The sequence below is a fragment of the Dermacentor silvarum genome, chromosome 1 (genome assembly GCF_013339745.2).
Source record: "Dermacentor silvarum isolate Dsil-2018 chromosome 1, BIME_Dsil_1.4, whole genome shotgun sequence".
In the NCBI taxonomy this organism is placed as follows: Eukaryota; Metazoa; Arthropoda; class Arachnida; order Ixodida; family Ixodidae; genus Dermacentor; species Dermacentor silvarum.
The window spans coordinates 14549178-14574622 of record NC_051154.1 but is presented as its reverse complement, the minus strand read 5'-3'; the positions used below and the strand labels follow the sequence as shown (position 1 = coordinate 14574622).

The 25445-nt window shown below is 42.8% G+C and overlaps 1 protein-coding gene across 1 annotated transcript in view; it reads left to right on the top strand.

Annotated features, from left to right (window-relative positions):
• LOC119457191 (MICOS complex subunit MIC60) overlaps window positions 1-25445 on the top strand; it is a 77972-nt gene that overhangs the window by 17220 nt on the left and 35307 nt on the right. Inside the window, exons 4-7 of the mRNA XM_037718947.2 lie at window positions 2052-2136; window positions 8562-8628; window positions 20007-20093; window positions 25041-25177. Coding sequence (XP_037574875.2) covers window positions 2052-2136; window positions 8562-8628; window positions 20007-20093; window positions 25041-25177 — 376 coding nt within the window. The remainder of the gene's footprint in view (window positions 1-2051; window positions 2137-8561; window positions 8629-20006; window positions 20094-25040; window positions 25178-25445) is intronic.

The window sequence follows — 25445 nt, the reverse complement described above, 5'->3', positions numbered from 1 at the left end:
GTCATACAAACAAAGGGCCGTAGTGAACATCGTCACCACACACAAGCCGGCATACCGTGCACATCACATAAACTAGCGTGGACACACAGAAAAATACATGTAAACGCGGAAGCTGATGGATAGGCTTTGAATTGTCTTGGATATTTAACTGGCTGTTAGATTAACAAAAACAAAACAAAGCAAGAAACACTGTAGTAAGTCTGAATAATAAGTAACTTTTGCCACAAAATATTGTCAGAAAAATACTAGAGGAAGCTTTTCTAGTCATTAGCAGATGCTTCTACATTGCTGTCACATGACCACGTGGGTTTAACTGAACTGAACGTGGGAAGTGCTTTGCAACTTCAGATGCTGTTCCGCTGTTTGTAATGTGTAACTGTGTTCACTTGAATGACAGTTTGAGTGTTAACTGCTGTTCTGCTCAATGGCATTTGATAGTGGATAGTGATAGGTGGAATAGCTGCACCAGTTATGCCAAATTGCACCAAGAGCGACATATACAGCTGATGCCGTCAGTTCTTCATTCACTCTAGTCGCGCTTTTGTTGCATTTTTCTCTTGTGGATATTCAGATGTACTATCGCTGTACATTCTTTTTGTTTGTGCTGAATTTGTGTAATCCTCATACCAACTTGGCACGGAGCTTGCTCATGGAGGATGTCTGATCAAAAATAAATCTCGGGCCATATCTGGCTGTACATTGTCTAGCGTAGTTGGTACTGCGAATTTAAAAATATGTATCTTGTAATATGTATACACGATTGGAATAGTAGATTCCGTGATTTTAATTTAAGCAGCTTTCATATGTTCCACAGCAGTTACACAGGGGAAATTGTACACATTAGAAGAAAGCGTACCAATCATGTAGCGCCTGTTGCAAGTATAAATTGTAAAATTGGCTTTATAGCATGATATATGAAGTGGCAAAGCCATTCTATTAAAAAATTGAGACTAATTTGGTCATTTTTAGCTGAAATTTTGCCAATTGATATGCGTAAAGCTGGCTCTGCCATATTCATTTACTATTTCAGTTAGAATTAAGACCATGTCCGTTATATAAAGGTATGACACTGCGCCAAAGGGCATTTTTGCCTGTGCCAAAAGGTCAAAAAGCAATTCCACCACTGTCAAGTGCATTATAGGGGTTGTTCATGTCACTGATTGTGTGCCTCTATATTTTTGAACAGTGTGTGGCTTCATTTATTGCCACATTGTTTCTTCTATCGCAGATAATTTAGACTTGCTTCAGGGCCGTGTTGTAACAATCTATTTTATTATTCATTCCCCTCTTACCATCTGCCATGTTAAGTGCCATATGATGTGGTGGCATGCAAGTGTATGACAGATGGTGAAAGGAATGGGAAATGAAATGGAATCTTGCATTATAAGGTCCCGGGTCATTCAACTAACAAAAACCCAAGTTGTTTGCATTCTGATTAAAAAGCTTTTCGAGCACGTGGGAGCAAGTTATGCAAGTCTGTGTTGAAGGATCTAGCCCATCCTTACCAGACAGTCTGCAGATATAACACTCTGCAAGCTGTTTATTCTTTATTTTCCAGTGATTGGATTTTTGAGTATTTTCTTGTCAGCTTCAGGTGTTACTGTGCTTGTAATGCCATGTTATGAGGCAAAGCAGTCCTGCTCCGTTCTGTATTTTATATTGACAACAATAGGACTATGACAATTTTTATTGTTTATTATGTTTCATAAACAGTCCTATTAATTTGAGTAAGGTTTGCACTGCATAGTGGTGCTATATTGGTGCCATAAATAAGTGCCATTTGGAATTTCATGCTTTTTAAGACAAAAAATAAACAAAAAATGGGAAAGCAACAGAATGTGAGTGATGTGCCTAGGCACCAGCTTCCGCAGCAACAATTTTTCTCAAGCCGGAATAGTGGTATTCTAGTCAGTCAAAATGATACAAATCTTTTTGGGATGGTGGCAGGCCTTGCTTTGTTTTTCTTGGAGGAGCAGGAGGATGGTACTGACTACAGATAGATTTTGCCTTGCAAAGGCATGTCGACTAACATGAAGCTGTTACTTCTGCAGTAGACAGCTACCTGCTGAGAAGGTGAAGGAAAAGGCCCTTGAGTCTAGTCTTCTGCGCAAGAAGACTCCAGTGGAGCCATCAAGGGTCAGTGCCTGCCTCGGCAAAGTTTTTTCAGTGCTAGAAAATGTTACTGTTGCAGTCTGTTGAGTGTTGCACAAACAAGGGGGCCAGGTGTACATGACTTTTCCAGCTTGACGGCTGGCCCGGTTGCTCTGAAATTTCCCTGAGAGGTGGCATTTTGTAGTACATTTAGTTAAACACTAAATTTGGCTGCATTACTTAACCGTTTTGTCCAGTATAAATTGGAAGTGCTCACGGTCTGCAGCGACACATCTTGAAAGCATTCAGAAACAAATTGTGTCACACTTTAGACCTTTTCTTTGTTGTGCCTGCTTGTTAAAAGCAGGTCTGCATTACCAATGGTGGTTCTGTTGAGAAGTGCTGAACAAATATCATGGTTATGTATTAGGGTTGTGCGAATATTTGAATTTTCGAATAGTAGTTTCGAATATTATGCTATTCGATATTCGCTTTGAGAGCAGTTGTAATATTCGTGCTTTTCGATGTGTGGGCAAACGGTCGTGAGTTTGTTTACTGTCTAATAATCAGATCCACTAGCAGCCATAGCCACCACCGTGGCTACGCTAGGCCTAGCTAATTCGGCGTTCGCTATCAAGTTTCTTGCTGTTCGGTGCCGTGTTCTTAATTGAAACAGCTCACCACTGTTGGCGAACTGAAATGGCGCCGAGTCTGACTTTGTGATCCTCGCCAATGGCTTTGAAGCTCGGAAAGTATGGCGCGTTGTGTAATGCCAGTTCGCGAAAGTCAGCTTTGCCTCAGTTCAGTGTGTTATGCGGTGAAACATACCAAGAGTGGGAAGGGGTAATTGTCACGGGACACGGTATGTATTCACCCGCCGTCTCCCATCTCAGTACGAGCACCAATACGCCTAATAAGTGTACTGCAGGTCTTTAAAGTTATTCCGGAGGCATGCATTTATGTTTTCAGACTGCCTGATTTTTTGGACGTTTTCGTGGCTCCTAGGGAGTCCGAAAAATCGGACTTTGACTATATTGTAGTAATTTCATCAACTATGTTTAACAATGGGCAAAAGAAACCGAGCAACGAGCTCCAGAAATGCTGGTATCGCCGGTGTCATCTTTGCCAATCTTGGCACTCTGGTTGCCAGCACTATTTTCTCACCACCGCCGCGTCCGACACTAAGTTAGAAAAATCAGTTTCAAACCTTTAAAAATTTCTCATAACCTTCATAATTGCTCAGAAACTTATCTTTGTACTCCAGCCTGCATCTTAGGTGCACCTGTGGCTGGCGCACGCACAGACGTCCTTGAGGCAAGCGGCTCCGGTAGTGTGGCGTTCGCTGTTGGCCTTGTAGGGCTGTCCAATACGTTTCCGGCGGTGGTGTGTAGCTTGTCGCAGGTCTTGCCGTCCAGCGAGCGGACAAACTCGAGAGCACAGTCACCGATCAGATGGTCCGTGCAGACGCTGTTCAGCTGGGCGAAGACGCACTGCTCGGAGTAGTCGCAGGGCTAGCCGAGGCCGGTGGCGGTGCGGCAGGTCAGGTGCTTGGACTTAGGCTCACGGGTTCGGATAGCTTGTAGAGGTAGCGGCCCTCGCTGCACGAGGCCCCGCGAGGCTCGCGCTGGGCGTCTCTCCTGCAGGTGTCCTCGAAGATGGAACCAAGCGCAATGGTTGCCTTGGTGACTTGCGCATCGATATGGCCGTGCATTGAAAGACCAACTTGCCGTTGTCGGAGGGAAGCCTCTCCAGCTGGTTTATGGCGATCTTGGAGACCTTAACGGGGCCGTCGTTCTTCACGGTGCTTAGGGAGGGCGGTTGATGAAGTTATCCAGGAGACGGTCGTGTACGGTCCAGGTGATTGTGGCGTAGTACTTGTACAGGCGCGAGAGCTGTGGGCCCCTGGGTGGGAGTTACCGGTGTGCGGGAATGCGCGCGTCGTGGGCAGCGCATCGATGCATCACTCGAGGTTGAGGCGCTGGCCGGGTTATAAGCACCTTTGCGGGCTGCAGGGTTGTTCGAAACTAATCCCCCGAGGGGGACGGCGGGGTTAGCGGAGCTTCTCCCAAGCGAGCACCCCTGAAGAAAGCCGGGCGTCTGGCCGGGGGTCGCTTGTGCTCGATTTGTATTCCGGTGGGTAACCGGTGGCCGCCTGGATTCGAACCCGCAACCTCCCGCAGCCGAGGCGGACACTCCACGACGAGGTCACGGCTGCGGTGACTTACGGCGCTGCAGCTTTCCAATATCGAACACGGCGCCGGATCATTGGTAGGACTAGTGAGGCTTAGCTGCTGCACGGGCGCCCGATGGAACGGTCCCTCGAGCAGAGCCCGCTGACGGTCCGCATCGTAAGGGGCCGCGGGCCGTAGGCTGCTGGCATCCCCGAGCCGAACCTGGTCCTCGTAAAAGTCGCCCGAACCATCAGGGCCAGGGTCAGGCCAGTCAGCACTAGGCGCAAGGCCATGGTCCGAGGAGTGAAGCACTAGGCGCAGGGCCATGGTCCGAGGAGTGAATAGCTGACGTGTCACCGCTCCGCGTGGCCGGCATGTTCGTACCGTGGCCGGCGTTCTCGTAGCGTGGCCGGCGTTCTCGTGCCGTGGTCGGGTTAGCGCCGTGGCCGGTGGCGAGAACACTTATAAAACCGTTGCAATAGATGTAAACTATAATAATCCGAGAAAGTGATGAGTAAATGACATCAACATTCTCACATGTATTCCAATAAATAAGTCATACTTCAATTAATTGTGGTCTCATTCTCACAAATTAGTCAACTTAATTATTGCACGTATCCAATAATTGCATGCCACTTTGTGGCCAAGATTTTTGAATAGCAACTATTCGACATGCAATTCGAAAATATTCGGCCAAAATCAGTATTCACTTTAAATACGCTTCGAACTCAAAATTCACTATTTCCACAACCCCGTTTTATATAAATATATATATATATAGGTTCACATAATTGTATACCTGATCATAAATAACTTTAGCAGAGCAAAACTGTTTTTGTCTAACTCTGAGATGCAAAATAGAACAAATATTTTCCACTGTATACATCATTTTAAACTTCAAGCACAAAACTGTGAAGGCTAGAGCAACCTCCACCATGCCTGCATTCACGACTGATAAGAGCATCACTCATGGGAAGCAGAAATGTGAAAACTGTGTGATTAGACTACTGTTAATATGTTGTAAAACAATAATAGGTGCCTTTTTTACCTAAAGTGCATGATTTTGTTATTGTGCATACACCGCATACACTGCTGCATGCCTGGTGCCAACAGCTTCAGCGCACTGGTTCCACATCCCGTCTATCCCAGGTGCACATAAATTTGTCACTGTTAGGCGTTCTAGTGTTACTTTTCGAGCATCCATAGGTTATTGGGTTTTGTTGATGACCACAGAGCAATCTGTATCTAATGGGTGCATTGGTGGCAGGGGCGTAGCGGGGGGGGGGGGCTGATGGGGGCTGATTGGGCTTCAGCAACCCCCCCTCCCCGAAATTTTTTCGTGCTGGCATGCACCGCCGACCAAAACAACCACCGGCGCCGGGAATCATTCTGGATTTTGTCTACAATTTCTTTGTCATGCTCGAAAAGACATTTCGGCACCAACATTGCGAACTAGGGCTGGATTTCGTGGCAACGCCCTTGCACCTGGAGTAACATAACCCAAGGAGCACCATCCGAGCACAAACTTTCAAGGGCTTTTCTATAGCGAGCGGGCGTGTTGCGGCATCTCGCAGCGGCCGCGGAATCTATGGAGCGCATGAATTTCAATTCCAAAACTTTATAGGTATAAAGTCCTCATAAACTTTTGCCTCGAAAGGTGCACTGTCATTTCCAACGGCGTGCTTTAGATTTTCAATTTTGGAACTTTATGGGTTTAATGTTCTTATAAACTTCGGCCAACATGCGCGCACTGGAGCCCTCGTGTCCAAACCGTTCCAGAAATGGAAGTACGCGCTCACAAACTTCCACACACACGAAAATACTAAATATCGCCATGACTGTCAGCTGGCAGCTGATAATTTTCTCCAAACATTTTCAGGAAGCATGTCCAATGTGATCGATCAGCTGGACCAGGGCAGGCAAAGTAAAATAATAGAAAACAGAAGAAAGTTAACGGCCTTATATTGAGGCAGTTCTTTTTTGCGACCGACAAGGTCTGGCTCTCCGTGGCCATAGGGACAGTGGCCCTACGGATTTAAGCAAAGCCCCGCTGAAAATACTGGTATTTTCAGAGCGCTTCTTCGCATGCGAGCTGATTGTGGAGATACATATCTGAATAACCATTTGGAAAGTTGCCCCAGTAATGCCTCGTATTTAAGCCCATATGTACAAAACTAAATTATAGAAATTTGTGGTGAAATTATCAAAGAAATCCTAGACGCAAAAGTAAACACTGCAGGCTGCTTCTCCATACTAGCTGACGAAACAACAGATATTGCTGGGATCAAACAGCTTACTCTTTGTGTAAGGTACCTAAACAAGGATGCCAATGACATCGAAAGAGTTTAAGTTTTAGCACCGGAATAGATGCCCTGTCTCATGCGACTGCAGGTTCTATGTAAATGTGTACAAACCATTGCAGATTCTAGTCACCCTTCCAGGGACCACTGCGAGGGCAGAGAGAATATTTTTTAAGATGGTATTACTAAAAAACTACTTGCACTCTACAATGTCTGAAGAACACATGGTTAGGCTGGCGCTTCTATACGCCCACAAAGACGTCGGCATCAACGTGTCCGAAGTCATTGACTGCTTTGCTAAACTTCCCTGCCGAGTGAAGTTTGTCCTTTAGATCGCAAAGCAGCAAAAATCATTGCAAGTAAGAAGCTCTGTTCCTTTAGGTTCATAAACTCGTAATTGTGAAAACGTATGACTGTTCATTAGCTTCTAAAACCGCTGAAAATTTCCCCATTTGTTCTAACAGTTAGTATCATGATCAAAATTATCTTGCGAATACGAAAATTATGAGGACATCAGTAACCAATTTTGACCGGCCTTGCTCATTGAAAGCCCGGCCCACGCGGCATTGCCCAACAAACACACTCGGATATTGGGTAGTTCAACTTGCCGCATCATCTGTGGCTTTCGTTTGGTCTTTTCTTTCATTTTTAGCTATCTGCTTTTACTTCTTTCTTGAACCGAAGTAATATCCTTCTTTAATTTTGGGTGCAGAATAATTGTTGGCGCTGTGCAGGCAGTTAAATTACACATTATTATACTGATGTCTGCATTATTCCTCTATTAATCTACCCATATGGCACTGTCGCGACCGATGTGAGCCCCCCCCCCCCCCCCCCCTCGAACAAAATTTCCGGCTACGCCACTAATTGGTGGTGCTAGCAACATGAATTGTAATGGTGTTGTGCCTCATTAGAAACAACACGCTTTCAATCTCCGCAGTTTTGTAGCTGTGCTCAGTAAGTGCCTTATGTTTTGGCACTCATTAGAGCAAGACAGTACTATACAACATTCAAATGAAAAAATTTTTTTGCTGTGAAAATCAGTATTTTTTTTTTTTTTTTACTTCAAAATTTTTCAGAGGCCTCTGATAAAGCTGCCCAAGAGTGACAGGAGCAGTGATGAGATGGGTAGTGTGCGATAACAGCTGTTGCTTCCACATTTGTTAGTTATCTCTGAGATTTGGCCACAGAAATAATTTTGTTCGACAATGTATAGTCTATTTTCGTAACAAATAGGGTGTGACTGCCCAACTGCTAAACACAGTGCTCAGGCAAATCAAAGACAGAGCAGCATCTCGCGTAGCCCATAGCAATGATGGATGTGCACATACGCAAGCCATGTGTGATCAAAAACGATTTCTTAATGGCCAGTGTCTGTGGGCTGCTGGCACCTGACATTAGCTGGTCGGCAGGTTTAAAAATTGTGAGGAAGAGCTCCCTCTGTTAAAAGAAGGTAAACTGTCTTTTTATGTGCCACTCTGCATTGCATGCCACGCATATGACAAAACTTGGCTGAGATGTTCACAGCTCTGTGCTCTACCCGTGGTTTCCACCCCAAGCTTGCTGCACCTTACCAAAAAATTGTAGCCCATTTTCATGAGGCTGTAGAGGCTTGAAAGAAGTTATGCACAATCTGCAGAAGTAATTTGGTTTTGTATTCTCTCTGTATAGCACCATTAACACATTTCCCTTTCCTAAATTGTTTAAGGTAGCAGCTTCAAAAAATGAAATTTTTAAGCCTCAGTAAATGTTGGAGTGCACTCAGTATATACTATTAGTATACTTGAGCTGGAGCAGAGAAGGCATGTTTTTCTCTTTAATTGGTCATGTGCTGACTTTTGTCCCCATACTTAGTGACATGCCTTTTATTTCTTGTGTGCCATCTATCCTTTTATTACCAGTAGTTTTTGCACATGGCCATTGTCATGCAGTTCATCATGACACTTTGTGTCGCTTATTAAAGGAGCCTGGTTTTTATGATGTCATATGTTTTCTGCAGAGTGAACTGAAGCCTGCTTTGCCACCATCACCTCCAATTACTGCCCCTTCACACACACCTGTAAAAGGTTTGTTTTTGCTTTTATTCCTTATCATGCAGCTGCTCTAATGCTTTCCGGAAAAGGTCTGACTGCGTTTCTTGTTCCAATGCTTTGTGGCACTGCATCTACAATATACTCATTTCATTACTTTCTGAGCGCATGAGCAGTAGGCTTGCCCTGCACCATGATCAGAGTAGTCCTCCACACTTTCTTGCTGTACTTTGGTTTAAGGCAACATTGAGGGGAATGCCATTGTGGATTTTCTAGTGAATTCTTGAAAGACTAGTTATATACAGGCACTTTCGTTGAGCCGGGGAGGGGGGGGGGGGGGTAAATCCGCACAGCCCCAGTTCTATTAGCTCCATGCCTTTCAATCTTGAGGGCTAAGCAGGTTTGTCATGATACAAATATATGCTTTTTACCATAGTTGCTCTTCCTCCTGCTAAAGACTACTACCAGCATGCTTTGTGGCAGTGGTAAAGTGAAACTAGTCTTGGAATTGGCCTGTTGTACATGCCTCAGAATCACGCGCACTAATCAAAACAATCACGCTTAAAATGTGTCGCCTGCATGTAAAGGCACTTACGGGTCAGTACAATGTAAGGATTCCTTTCACTCGATTCGACTTTTTTTTTTTTTTTTTTTGTCTAATGCCCATGTTTGGCTGATCCTGGTGGTAACAAAGGTGAGGAGTCGCCCGAACTACTGATGAATCGTGAAATGGACGAGAATTGGAATACAATCATTACGATATCCTGGCTCTGATTAGACCTGTAATATAAAAGCTCGTAATACGTGCAAACAGTGTCACCAACAGGTTGTGAAAGGTAAACGTGTGGGTGGGTCCTGCTGATGACAGCATAGCTGAGTTTAGATGACTGAGGCAGTAGCATATTACATTTCTTAGTGCCTCACGGTAACATCATGCAACAGCGCTTGCATGTAGCACATGTTTCATCTGAAACAAGCTGGAACCAGTTCCCATTGAGTGGAGGCGAGAACACGTTGCCAGCTGTCTCCCCTTTCCTCTTTCTCGATGTTAGAGCAGTGTTCACATGCATCGCGTGAGACAACTTACTCATCTTGATCTACTCTCTCATGGTGGTAAATGCAATTTGTCTCCCTAAGCGCATCACCGCTGTTCACATGGGTGCAATGCACTAAGAATGAGTGTTCCATTAATGTAGACGTGGCGTATGTGGCCTTGTAGTGGGTTCTCTTTTTTGGCTGTTTTTGACATTAAAACTTTGTCAAGGAAATTTCTCATCAGACCGGGGGATTTTGAAGTATACATTGCATGTGAAATACGTAGTCTCTTCTGTCATGTCTCAAATACTTAGTTCTGGCATTGCAGGCCACATTGTGGACAGAGAGAAACTATCACCTGGATTCAAAATTTTTAGTCTGCTCTGGTGCTGTCTGTTTTTATTAATTAAGGCAAGAAATGTGAAGCTAAATTCAAGCAGATAGGATTAATTTCTGTCTTAACTGTCCAGAATGTGTGGTCACAAACTGCATTGTATAAATTTCAAGCCAGCCTGTCCATTAGTATACTACATAGATAATAAAATTTCGGCCGAGTTTTGGTGAAGGTAGATGCATGTTCAGGGCCCATAACTTTACTAGCAAGGTTAGGGTTACTACTACAGTAAAACCTCACTACTTCAACCCTTTTTAATTAGGGAAAGTCAGATAATTTAGACTCTTTTTTTGGTCCCAGCAGGCGTGTGCATTATTTAATGGCATAAAACACTCATTAATTCAGACGTATTTGCAGTGCGGCCATTAACTGGCCGCACTGCAAAGGAAGTCATGAGGCCCTCACTGCTGCGAGCACTAATCAGTCACGAGATTACAAGAATGGCCACTTCTGCTCTGATATTGTGTGAAATAGAATCAAGGGTTGCGAATTATTTCAGTAAATAAAGGCATACTGGCGTAGCAAACACTTGTTTTTTTTGATACCCTCCATAATTCGACATTCGGTTAATTGAGCACTTTTTTTTTTTTCTGGTTTCGTAAAACTTGAATTGACAAGGTTTTACTGTACTGGAATTCAGCACACAAATTGGACAGTGTAAAAGGAAAGATTGCAATGCAGGCACCTTGTGATGTAGCATTCTTTTTCTTTTTTTTTTTCGTTTAGTCCAGTCTATGTGTTGAATTCTAGCAAAGTGTGGGCCAGCTAGTTTTGTAAAAAATCATCTCGCAATAAAATTACGAAACTTCCAACTTTTTAGAAAACTGTAGTGTGTTTCTATGTTGCCCTAGACTTCTGATTTTATATGCCATAGAATGGCAACGGGTCTGTGTGAACCCTTTACATACCATTATTTTGCGTTGATTATTTTGCAGTACAGAAGTATTCAAATTTGAACTACGTAGCTAGTATGGGTTCACTTCTGGTGTAATGGTGCCACAGAAAGTAAGTGATTATGGAAAAAGTAGACATAGTTGACACGGCTCTTGTGTCCACCTTGTCTACTTTTTTCATCCTCATCTACATTCTGTGGGGGTGCAGTTTCACCAGAAATTATTTTGTAGTGGCTGATTTTGCTCTTTATGTACTGTCTGCCGCAAAAGCTTGTGCACACTGGTTCCAAAACAAATTTGAATTTCTGGTCAGTTTAGGCATGGCACGTATAAACTGATGGATCACTGTGTACGTTGCAAAAGCTACTACAGATTGAAGCTTTGAAGTTGAGGCTATGGGTCGAAAGCTTTGTGTGAATTCAGCTTTTCACAAGTCCTGTGTCCCATAAACTTTGGTGGCTGGTTGTACTTTAGACTACAGTTAGGCAGCGAGTTTCTCTGCAAGTGTTGTAGTTTCTCATGAAATTATTTCAAAAGCTTTTATTTTCGAGCTCCTTCTGTAGGATATTATTTGTAGATATCGGAAGCATGCGATGCTGGGCTTGGTTCAATATGGCTTGTGACAAAGACGGAAGGAACACTCACCATAAAGCGCAGACTAGCAGGAAGATTTTATTGAGAGCGAAAAATGGCATTAACAATCTCAGGTAAATATTTGGCAGATATCTGCCTGGTTGGGGGCAACTGAAAAGGAAAACTCCAACTAAAATTTATTTTACGAAAAGTGTATGCGCTCCTGTCGAAGCGCCAAAAATGCTTCCCCCTCACACTATCTCACCCCTGAAGAAGGAGCCAGTCGGGCTCCGAAATGTCGGGTTATTAAAATAGATTTTAGTTTTCCTTCTCTTCAATTCATTAACAACCTACATGTGAAAGTAAAAGCTCATTGTCAGTTAACACTGCAAGAACACAGCACATGAGAATAACTAAGCAGGGAGGTTGCTTAACAAAAAAATTAGAAAGGATATAAGCGGCCTTCTGCGTGCTGATATTACAATGCACCTTCAAGGTACTGCATTTTTCTGCATATAGCCTGCCACCGCATGTAATTCCAGCCCCAATTACAAAAACCAGGAAAGAAGAAAAAAGAATCCGTGTGTATTACCTGCAGAAATAATTGCATACAACGCTTATTTCATTGCAAAAAAAGTTTCCATTCAAGGATGCAAGCCTAAGCCACGTTGTATCTTCAGCCAGCAGTTCTGCGCCTCTCCTCTTCGGTGATGCTGATGATCTTCAGCTTCTGCTGCACTCTAAAGGACGGCTATTGAGCACAGCTCATCTTGATATGAGTTGCAGTTCGCCAGTGCTGCGTGTACTATTCGCAAACTATTAAACGCAAAAATGGTGACCCCTAAAATGGAGGAGTATGGGCGACTATGAAGGAAAGGAGAAGGGAGCTTCAACATGCAGGGTTGGGGAGAGGGTCAGGTTTCCTAGGAGATAATGAAGCTTTAAATGGCAGAGAACCTGTCCTTGTGGTGTGGCTTCACGGCAGTGAAGCCACCCAGCAAGGCAAAATTGCATATACCCTGCATACCGGCTTACTAAATTGTTTGAATTTTTGGTGCTGGTTATAAGTGCAAAAATATGGTTTGTGATTTCTTTATGAGTTGGCATTAAAGATGGCATGCTTGTGCAGACATTACCCCTTATCTTAATCTGGTGTACTTGAGTAATCAGGCAATGAACAGTTGTAGCATGCTCACTGTGCCACTAATTGAGGTAATGACCCATCTGCCCAATGTAGGTATTCCAACAGGAGAGTGGGACTTAGTAGACAACATTGACGGTACACTTCATGAAGGGGTTTGTGTGTCTTGTAGTACACAGCCTTCTTGGGCCCATCCTTGTTGACGTGCCCACATAGTGAACTCAACTTGTTGGCGGCCAAGAAAACAACTTCAACACCCACTCTTTGCGTGACTTTAGCTTATGTGATACAACGTGGATGTATACCCTTTTTCAGCTTCCTGCTTGTGCTTAGTGCTAACTGAAAAAGAAATTGCATATTGATGGTTAATCGTAGAATTGGCATGTGGAAGGCTGTGGAAAATGAATTAAGTAAGATATCCCCAAGCACGTCTCTATTTCCTTTGAAGACAAGGTCTTCTTTTACAACTTCAGATCGATTTAGGGTTTGCCAAATCTGGGTATCTGACTGCCACTTTCGTCAAAATAAGGCGATTGGCAACCTTATGACCTTATAGTGCAGGTAGGACAACGAAAAAGGCATCTGAAAAAAAAGCTTAGAGCAGTAAAATGCATAATTAGTGCAGTAAGGCTGAAATTGAATTGAATTGAATTGATTTCCAACATGTTTACATACAACATGTTTGAGGTGTATGGGAGTGAAAGCCGCTAAAAAGCAGCTTGACAAAGCTCCCATATCCCTATTGTGTTTGGCAGTGCAGGGCAGAAAACACAGAGTACATTGGTATACAGCAAATAATTACAATGTCCTCAAAAAAAGAAAAAAAAAACTGAATAAAGCAGTACAGTGCGGCAACAAAAGTAGAAATACAACCATACGAGACATTTGATATTAGTGCAATTTCTCTAACAACATTATATTGTATCAGAAAAAAAAAGTTCTCGTATGCTTTTAAAACAATAAGAAAAAGTGGTTATATTTTCCTGCGTAATTTTAAACTTATTTAAAATATATGGTAATGCATAACTGAGTGTTTGGAATCCATAATTTGTGCGCGGGTGTGGAACGTGCCAGTGTTCATGACATCGTGTTGGGTAATTTGTGGGATTTTCATGTAAGTTAGCGATGTCTCTAAGCAACATATTGTTTTGTTTTACCTGCATTTTATAGGACTTAAGAATACGGAATTCATATATTTTTTCTACTTCCATGATACGGTATTTTGAAAATAGGGAACTTACATGTGATGTAAAAGGTACATTCAGTATAGCTCTCATTGCAGCTTTCTGCAATATTAGAAGTTTGTTTTTACAAGTAATGGTAGTGGTTCCCCACACTAAATGACAGTAGTTAATATGCGATGTGAAAAGAGCATGATATATTATCATCTTTATTTTAATTGGTAATGTCTGTTGAAATTTTCTTAATAGTCCTACAACTCGAGCTAGCTTGGTGGTTATCAAATCAACATGATTGTTCCACAACATGAATTCATTAAAGTAAGCACCTAGTGTTTTCACGGTACTCACTATTGCTATAGCGTTTTCACCAAGGGTTAAGCTGAGGTCAGTCATAAAGTGCGTATTTTTTGGTCTGAATATAACGGCTTTAGATTTTACTGTGTTAATTGCTAATGCATTTCTTCTGGACCACGCGTGAAGTTTTGCAAGTACATCATTACCCTTACGAATTAAATAACCTGCATCCGTTCCTGAAAGAAATATGCTTGTGTCATCAGCGAAAATGATGTAATCAGCCTCATTATCTATTTCCACCAAATCATTTATGTAGATATTAAACAGTAAGGGCCCCAGTATGCTTCCTTGTGGGACCCCGTGGCTAATTGATTTCCACTGGGAGCGAAAATTTCCTAGGTGAACTGACTGAGTGCGATCAGTCAAGTAGCTGGAAAGTAGATTAAGTGTTACGTCGCGGACACCATACATTGAGAGCTTCTTAATCAGAGTGATGTGATGTATCCGGTCGAAGGCTTTCGAGAAGTCTACGAATACACCAAGGGTAAGTACTTTGCGTTCAATATTATTTAATATTAATTCCTTCTGTTTAAGTAGGGCTATTTCTGTTGATAAGTTTTCTCTAAAGCCGAACTGCTTAGATGATATAATATTGTTTCTTTTTAAAAAACTGTTGAGGCGAATAAAAATTATCTTCTCCAGCCCTTTGGAAAAGATCGGAAGGATCGACACTGGCCTGTAATTGCTGAGCACGTTTTTAGGACCACTTTTATAAATAACAATAACTTTCGCTTTTTTCATCGCTGATGGAAAAACTCCGGAGCTAAGTGACAAATTAAATATATGAGTTAGAATTGGGGATATGACATCAAGTACATGAAGAACCGGTAACAATTTTAAACCAAATGCATTGGACCCAGGTTCACTCATTCTATCTGCACACACCTAAAACTGGAAGTGTGGCTTTATTCAGCGAAATATATGGGCCATCCCAGGAATACTGCAGTCTAAAAAACAAACCACATGGTACACTAATGCACCCAAAAAGACCTAGTCTTTCTTCGATGTTAACCGCTGTTGACTCGTTTAAGTAGTTTGTTAAAGGGACACTTAAGGAAAATATTAAGTTGAGCTAATAAATTGAAACATTAGGCTTCTGTAATAATGAATTAGTCATTCATAGCAAGAACAGAGCCTTTGTAAGCAAGAAAATGAGGAAAATTAAAAATTAGAGTTGTGCAACCTCTCGTGTGATGTTGGCACTGGGTGGTTCGTAGAGAGCGGCAGAAAGGGAGGTCATGTCGCGGTTGAGTCAATCCGTACATTTTAGTGCAAGCGATTCAAATTGAGCAGCAGCGTGACGTTCGGTGGCAATTTTCTACTTAACAAAGTGATATTTTGGCCATAGAAAACGATGATAGACTTCTAGACAAATAATCTTATCGATATAGCACAAGTAAACAGTATTTTCCTTTAGTGTCCCTTTAAAAAGTACTAATAATGCCTGCCAACTAAGATTTGCATAAATAAATTCTTCACATGACTTTTGAGCAGCTCTCTTTGTCAGTATATGTTCCTGTGAGTGATTTTATTTATTTAAATAAAATGTCTGAGTTCAAAAAGACTTAAACTGTGCCTGTGTCTGTGTGTACATTGCCTTACATTAACAAACTATTTACATTGCCTGTGTTGATCATTTGTGAAAGTTGCCAGGAAAATCGTGAACTTTGTGCTTCCAGCCAACAAAAATTTCTTGCTTGTTTTGCACTTTAAAATAATACCGGATTTTAACTCACCAAATTTAAAGAAGAAAAGAAAAAAACCCTCAAACGAAGGACCCTGTATTTGCCCCATAAACGAGGGGAGTAAATGGCATGTGACTTCCGCCAAACTTTTCGCAATGCATGAGGTTGTTGGGGCTTCAGTACCTTCTGTCACGCAACGTGCAGGTTTTCTAGGTAATGGGGCAGTGTCACTTCTGGTTTCTTTTCACTTGGCAGCAAACGATTGCGTTATGCCGGGTTCTCTAGCTGAGCCAGATGTTGTGCTCTTTGCTCATTCCTGCTCCCTTTTTGTCTATCATTGCCTACTCGCCTGCTCACTGCCATTCGTTGTGGCCTCACGCAAGAGCAGTGAGCAGGAGTTAGGCCTTTCTTCCCCTCTCATGACACTGTCAGTAGTGCATCAATCTGTTTACGGTGTATCAATCATGTCCTTGAGCAAGATGACAGCCGCTTCTGGGCAAACACAATTAGACCACGCGCTGTGCTCAAACGAGGCGAGCATGCAAGGGCACGACATAGTTTCAGCGAGATCCTGAGCTTGATAAGTACTACATTCGTTTCAAGCTCCGAGCCATGGTGAGGCATAAACAGTCACATAACTCGTGGATGTCTTCTGTAATTCAGTTCTGATTTTCAGTTCTGATCCTGAATTTCTGCAGTGTAATAACACTGCGGAAATTAGTGGTGTCAGTCCTTTGCATGTCTGTAACCATAAAATAAAACTTCTCGGAGGACAGACATCCAAGTCCTACATTAGACATAAGGGTTAATTCACTGACTCTTTCAGTGCCAAGCATGCCGTTTTGGCCCTGTGCCAGGAATACTGTTGCCCATAGATGCCAGCGTGTCCAATTTCTAATCGTGTGGTATCTCCCAAAAGTGATCGTATCTTCAAAAGTGATCAACCGAGCATACTGCTCCTGGTGTATATTCTGCTTTTGTGAGGTAGTTGTTACCGGTGTCATTTTGGGGGAAAGGTTGTATGTGGTCTTTACGCAACCATTGGGCTTATATTTTTGGCAATCCACTTATCTCCAAGCTCTACTTTTTTCGAAAATGTTTCAGGTTTTTGCAACTACAAGTTAATTGTGTTACTGCATTTTGTTCTTTTATTAAGTAACCTTCTTGCTTAGTTGTTTTCATGCGTAATATTCTCGCGTCCTTATCCAATACTGAGTTCTGGCTTTCATGGGTGGGTTGTAAATGTAATTGCTCTCATCACAGTGAACCCCTCCAGTTGTTAGTGCTTTGTAGTATATGGGGTGTTTTATTTTATTGGTAACAATTTTTTTAAAATGAGCCATGGCATGTAGCACAATTCTGATTTTTAGCTAGATTACTATGAGAGGCAGTCATTATTTGCACAAAAAATACAAGAATATTTGAGTAATTACCAAAGTTTGCCAATCAACTTTGAAACTAATAACATTGCGTCATGCATTGCAATTTACTAATTGTAGCTGTCAACTTCTGAAGTCATTCCCAATTGGAACGAATTCTGGGGATGACACCAGTTTCGAGATATGTGTCCCTAAAGTTTGCTATGAAATGCATTGCTGTTGCATTAACTTTTGAGCTCTAATGCATAAAAAGGTGTTTTCTTAAAAAAAGTGGAACAACAGTGCATTTTTACGGCAATTTTGACTGCGCTTAACTCAAGACTGGTGCTAGTTTAAAAGCTTATTTCAAGTGGATGTGCTTTGCAAAATAACTGGCTTCAATTCCTATAGTGCAATACATGCTCTAAAGTAATTAGTCAAGTTATTTAGTGAAATTTTGTTTATCAGCTGTGTGTATTGATTTCTAGTGTAAGTAATGTATACCTCTTTGAGTATACCAGCTTAATAAGTAGGTTTGCACTAAATGTTACAGGCGATTTAAAAAAAATTTCTTAACATTAAAATAAAACATACGGTATATCATGGCTATTGTAAAAACAGATAGATAATTGCTCTTTATGTACACTAAAGAGCATGGATACAAACTTTTGTTATGACATAACTTTGTCAGTGGACCAGGACTGCATAAACTGTAGAAACTAAATCACATTCCAGGATGACAAAGGCATACTTAAATGTCATGAGGGGCCACAAGAAATGTTTTATTTTTACATTTACTGAAAAAAATTATGAAAGATTTAAGTACTAGATCAAGGGGGGCTTCTATATCTTCCGAGATCCAGTGGTGACTGGTGTTCATGTGTTAAACTTGGGCAAAAACGAGTGTGTGGTTTTTCTACCAACTGCAACTATGTCAGATGCATTTGCTTCTATGTTATGAGATAAATGAAGTAAATCTAAAATTTAGTTGCCTATGTTTTATTTCGGTGAGTATTCTGTTGCTTTAACAAAACCGAAAGTGCAAGGCGGTGTTATGCGCAGCGCATGAATGGCATTAGGAAAAGTGCAGAGGAGAAAGAGCACTTATTCTGCTCTGTACTTTTCCTAAAGCTATTCGTACGCTGCACAAAACCACCATGAACTATTACCAACTCGCCCAAGCTTCCACCCTCGTATGAAAGTGCAAGCTTTGAGACAATATTGGTTACAGCGAAGCAAATATTTGTTAGATCGTAGCTCAAACAATGTATTCTGATAGCAAAATTGTCAAATACTCAACAAGAGCAGCTTGAAATGACACATTCTGCATGCACATTCTCATTTTGGGCAGTGGCTTGGCTTGGCTATCCTGCAACCATTAAATGAACATGCTAATCTCGTGTCATCACACCAATCTAACAGTTGCGTAATAACGACGTTGCAAAGTGCATTTGTAATTTATTGGAATGGCAAGCTGCCTGCAAACCATCAAAATCTACAGAAGACCCTTTGCTGGCCCATTAAAGGCATAAAGCTTGTTTCTTTTGCATGTATACCTGGTAGCAAAAAAGTTGTCGCAGTTTCACCTGAAAGGCGAAGCATCAATTGCGATAGCAAATTTGTAGAGAGCTATACGGAGTAATGATATTAGCTTTATCAGCTGTATAAACTTGGACATGCAGCAGCACCGGCAACACGCAGAACTGTTGTCGACGCCGTCGGCGTTTTGCCCACGTTCGCTCAAAATGCGTGCAGTGTTGGTGACTGTTGCCGGAGCCTCTGATATAAATAGGCACTTGGTGCCGCAGCTAAACTCGCCTCCCTTCCCTCCCCCTCCCCCACGGCCTCTTGCGCATCGGAAGAAGGCGCGTTTGCTCTACATATATGGTGATTGTAAAGGAGGAAAGAGACGCCTACTTCTGCAGCCCTTAAGCGAGCACGGCGCAGAACGCGCGTTTGTTCTCCGCCGTGCGTTCACTCCTCTTGAAAGTGCGCGCCCCTTCACTCGCACATACAGCGTTCGGCGCGCGGCGACGATTTCATCTCCATTGACGTCATACGGAACCTCACGGCGACGCCGACGGCAGAAATCTGCTTTTGAGTGTCCATATAATTGCTATCGCAATAATAATTTTTTTTCTGACTATATCAGCGTGTATAACAAAGGTACTACTTTCATGTCAGATGCGCACCTTCATGTAATGAGCTTAACTGTATTTAATTTGGTCACGTCTACCCCTACAGTACTTATAGTTGCCAGATCCCACTGCACACAAGTCAAATGCATGGAGAATGTTGTGATGTTCTATTTAGGTGACTCCTGAGCCAATTTGAATATAATTTATTGCATTCTAAGGAAACATTCAGATTGTAATGACTGTTGGGATGAGATATGTCATTTCGTCGTTATTTTTTTTACAAAACTTAAAAGTTAGTCATGTTTACAATGAACTTGGCAACAGAAGATATTGAAATTATATAAATTGCATCAGTTTAATATTTGTCAGCAGGACTTCTAAAGTGCACATAACACAAGCAAGCTGCGGTGGATGCAGCTTTTTTCTCACCTTTCTCATCGCAACTTGTACAAACTCAGTACATTTTTGTGTAAAATAAGTATGACCTAAATATAAAATATTCATGTATACTCTAAACTAACATATTTTGTCCTCGTTGAATGCATGAGTAGCTGCAGTTTCAAGAATCCTTATGTCTCTGTGAGTAGAAAATTTGGGATAGCCTTTATAACAAAGTTGGGGCGTGTGCTATGTCTATTGACTGTTGACACTTATTTTTCTAGAGAAGACACCATCACCTCGGGATTTGGAAGCAGAGGCCCAGAGACAACTACAAGACATCAAAGAACGAAATGAACGGCTGAACTTTGGTGGGTATTTTTATGCTATTTATATGCTGGTGGTGGTGGTACTTTTTCTGTGAACCTTGAGCATTGCATATTGAAGATATGTACATTGCATCACATTTTTAACACAACCAGAGTTGCTCTAGAGTTCTTTAGAATTTCTTTACTAAGAGTAATAACAGGGTAGCATGCAGAATGGCCGCCTTGATAACTTAGTGTTGTGACCCAAAACTGTGCCATAATGCTCTTCCTTGACACTTGGTCAGCCTGTATTACATTCAGTACTGACAGTGTAACCCTTATGTTGGACAAGGTTAAGCATTAGTTTTGCAGAATATGTCCTGAATTTTGCCAGATTGTCCTAGAATCACTTAAGAGGGACTCTAAAGCCCCACATAAAATCAGGTCAGATTGGTAAAGTATTCTGTGGAAAACAGTTGGTTACAGTTCAGTGTACTTGCGACGAACACAATTATTCCACAAAAAGTGGTCGTTTTATCAGTAGTTAATCTGTATTTGCCTTTCAAAACTGTGACAAAAATAAGTGCACATATTGAAAAACTGGGCACGGCAATTGAGAAACTAACCCTTTGTTACAAGAATTGTGTAATTACTGCCTGTTCTTGCACTGGGGATGTATTTTCTAACAGTGAATAAATTTTTTCATTCTTTTTGCCCTTCCTCATTGGCGTTGGCTGGAATCAGCCACTCAGCATGTGAATTCCGAGCCAATGAGGAAGAGTGAAAGGAAATAAAAATAAAAAGGATTGCTGACAAATTCATCCCGGGTGGTGGTGTGCCTGAGTTGTTCATCACTGTTGAGATTTGCTGGCGCCATTATCTTAGCTGTCTTTGTCCTTTACGGTCAGTACTGTCAATACCGTCGACTTGGAGAGTGTGTAACTATGCTGCATCAGCACCTTTGGCACCACACTTGCCTCCTTCCCATTTTTATGTGAAATCGACTACCAGCCCCAGCGAGAGTGCACCACTCAATGTTTTTTCTTTACTCTTTCATATCCTCTCTCATTTCTTCCCACATGCCCTTCCAAATCCATTTTGGTTTTCTTCTCTTTTTTTTTTTTCTTTCACGCATTGTTGGTCGTGCTCCTTTCAAGTGGCGCGCTTCCTCTCTGCTTTTCTTTCGCGCGCGAGACGCGGTCGTCGGCTCCCCTCGCACGCTTTCACTCGCACATTCAGCATACGGCCGCGCGGCTTCCCTCGCACGCTTTCACTCGCACATACAGCATACGGCGCGCGACGACGTATGCTGTATGTGCGAGTGAAAGCGTGCGAGGGGAGCCGACGACTGCGTCTCGCGCGCGAAAGAAAGCATACGGCGCGCGGCGACGGCGTTATCGCCCTTGGACTTTATACGGAACATCTATGAGCCAAAAACAATTTTAGGGCCGCAACGCGTCATAGACATCATCTTTAGATAGCAAAAGCAGATATCAAAGGCCATACTTTTGCTGGCGGAAACCGAAAATACGTAATAAATGTCGCCCCCAGCACTTTGGGCGGCCAATGCCATCGTCAAGCAACCAAGCCAAGCGACATGAAAAGTCAAAATGGCCGCTCGGGCCGGCGCGGTGTGGCAGTTCGCAACGTATGATGCGGGAACGGTCCCACAGTTGCGACGTAACAGCGGGGTTACCAATGCCTTGGGTTCTATGGGAGCTGTGCCGGGACCGGCCGAAAACGACGTAACTGCCGGGAAAACGCAGCACCCGGGAACGTAACAGCGGGGTTCTACTGTATCAACAGCACGTCCGAAATAGTCAACGACCGACTTTCCCGACGCCCGATTTTTCGCACATGCCCGATAATTCGGACGCCTTCGCGGCACCGCCACGTACCCCATAAAGTAAATGTGTAAGAACGTCTAAAATTTTGGACGCAAAGAACCTTCACTGTCCGATTTTCTGGACTTCTTGCCATAACCGCAGGGTCCGAAGCGGCATTAGTCTAGCCACCACCGCTGCTATTTTGATTATCTCGCCTCCTTGAACCGGCACTCTCGCACGCAGATCCGCTGGCCGCCGTAGCCGCCACTGTGCCAGCGATAGACCTAGAAACTTCGACGTTCGCTACCAAGCTTCTTTCTGTTTGGTGCCGTGTTTTTCATTGAAACAATTCGCGGCTATAAGCAATGGCACCATCTCCGCCTTTGTAATCCTCGCTAATGTGTTGGAAGCTCTGAAAGCACGGCGCGTTGCATAATGCCGTTTCCCGAAAGTCAGCGTTGCCTCAATACAGCTGTGCTACACAGTGATGCATACGCGGTGTTCATGATGGGAAAAGCGCTACTAAAACGGAGATTTAGCAACGGGACAAAGCACTTTGTCCTGTGTTCTTGCTAAGTCTCCGTTTTAGTAGCACTTTTTCCATCATGAACGTTTACCAACACGCGCAATTGACAGCTATTCTAGACACGAAGTATTGCAATGAAGCATGCCAAGAGTGGGAAGGGGCAATTGTCACGCGACACAGTATGTATTCCTTAATTATACATGCTTGCACCCGCTGTCTCCTATCACAGTACGAGCACTGATACACCTAATAAGTGTTGGCCTTCAGAGCCAGTGGCAGACCTTCAGAGCCATTTCGGACGGGCCTGTGGAGATTTGAGCCCTTGGGGACAGCAAAAGGCATGCATTCGTTTTTTCAGACATTTTCGCGACCCCTAGGGAGTCTGAAATATCCGACGTTGACTGTAGGTTCTGAAGGCCTGCCAGTACACTTATTAGGTGGATTGCTGCTCATACTGTGACAGGCGAAGGCAGGTGCACGCGCGTGTAATACTTGCTATGTATTTTTAGGCACGTTTAGGTACTATTTTCTCGGGAACTGCGACAGGTAGCACCATAATGTAGATATCCACTTATTCGTCATTTATTCATAATACACTAAACCATATTTATTTAGAACTAAAGATTTCAGGGGAAATTACTATAACTTCTCTGTGTACTTAGTAGTTCATTATAATCCATTTGGTTATAGCGAAGCTTTACCGTGATTATCCAACTCTGGGACATCTTTCGAAAACAGGTTTTCTTCAATATTTTTTGTGACATTGGAGATGACACATGCTACTTGAAACACAGCATGAATCTTAATTCACCTTGTAAGGCCAGCATCAGTGCTTTCTAGCATTCATGCCACAGCTCTTAACACTTTCGTGACCGCGGGAAATCAGTAGTTTTCGGGTAGTCTGGCTATTATTATTTTTCCTGCCACAGGAAATTATTCATGTTGGAGTGTATGGTATCAAATTGTAGAAGAAGAAATTATCTTTCCAACGGTATTAATTTCAAACAGCATATTTATTAAAAATACTACGAAAAAAATTATCAAAACAAAAAAATCGCATCAAGAACGAGAAAGATCGATAAAAACATCAATGCTGCTTTGCACAAAAAAAAATATTTAAAACAATCGAAATATACATTTTCAAGAAAAGGGATATATGAAATCAGCCTGCAAATATAAGCTCTGTATCTACAAAAGTTCTTGAGGCACACGGGCACACACAGCACTTCAGAGTGCGATTCCAAGGTGCACTCCAGGCTGTCTTCGTGGACAAAACTCGACTCTCTGCGCGACCGCCGGTAAATGATCCCGTCCGAACGACGTTTACATCTTGCAGATAAGAACTGTGACCTTTAGAAAACGCCAGAAATCCTTACGTCGATGCGCGGCAGCGATAACACGGTCCGAGAAGAAAGCAAAACTCAACAGTGGATATCCGTCGATGTTCCGGGGCGGTTTGCCGCACTTTCTTCGTCCGTAATGAAGTCCGACGAATCGAAGTCGTCTTCCGAGTCTGTGCTGCTACGATCATCCGCAAATTCGAGCCCAGATGCGTCGGAAACCGTCGAAACTCGCCGTTTCCGTGGAGCGGACGCGCGCGACGTAGATGCCAAACGACGAGCGCTCGTCACCCCGACTATGCAGGCGCTTTAAAAATCCCCGCGCGGTGGAAAAGAGAAACACAAAACCGAAACCGATAAAATATTCTCTCTTTTAACCCGCTCGATGGCGCTAGCTGTCCGGAGCGCTCGGAGAGGCGCGAAAATTCAACTTGTACCATTGACAACATACTGTCGACGGGAATAGGCACGTTCACGAAATTGTTAAAGGGGCTCTGAAACATTTTTCAAACTAATCATGGAATGACATCACTGTTATGTTGCTTCATGAATCTCCTGCTGCAAAACAAATTTTTTTTTAATCATTCAAGCACAAGTGAAGTTAGACGTAGTCATTGGACCGATCAGAGACTTTCTGTCACCTTTCTTTTGACTAGCGCGCTGGAAGCTGCACAGGGGAAATGGCAATGCCCTGCTGGCCTCACCCAAATGTTGAAAGCAAGACAGCTTGGAGCGTCATCCAGCGGTGGCTGCAGTATCTATGCTAGGCCACGCGTAGCAGTCCCAGAAACGTGCAGCCATCATGTTTAGACCAGTAGTGCACAGATGAAATGGGTTTTTCTGTCTTTTTGAGATCACAGACATATATATTCTCCATTTATTTAACTCAAATTAGCATGTTCTCGCATTCACGAAATCAGCCAATAGCTGTTGTGGGTTCAGTTGTTTGCGATGACGCTGCATGGCGACATTGCGGAAGCGAGAGGAAGTGATTTTTCTCTGCTTTTAACACAATATTGTAAATTCCCTGCTGCATGCAGTGAAATGTTTTGCTCACATGTTCACAGGAGCCTCGTTACCAGGTCGGCAATGTTTTCTTACTATATTGAAAGAAGTGTTTCATGACCCCTTTAATGTTTCTGTCGGAAATTTTTCTTCACCATCTTTACCATACTACAGCAATAAATAATGTTTGTTGTAGAATGACAACTTCATGAAGCGACGTCTTCAGGCTGTGGTTGACCATCACTGAAACTGTTGTGTATGACATGTAAAGGATGTTTTCGAAACCTAGCTTCCTTTGTGTTTTCTTTTTCAGCACTGGAACAGTCACTTCGTGAGGCTCAAGCAGACTTGGAGAGGCACACCAAGGATGCAGTTGTGGCACAGTTGGAAGCCAAGGAAGCTGCACAGAATTACGCTCGCAAGTTGTACAGAGCCATCGATGAAGCCAGGGTGTGTGTCTGCCTCATCTATGAGACGTTTCTACTGATGTGTGGAATTAAGGGGTCTTGAAAGTAGTGTCAGAAATCTGAAAATGAGGGTAACTAAAGTGCTAGCAAGTGACCTTAATCTCCTACCTTTCAGCAGGAATAGCCGCTTTTTACTACTCTGAGCACTTGATAGGCATTTTTATAAACAGGTGCATTCTGATATATAATTCTGCTGCTACAGCTGCTGCACTGCACGATACCATTGGCAGGCAACATGTGCTGGTGAAAAA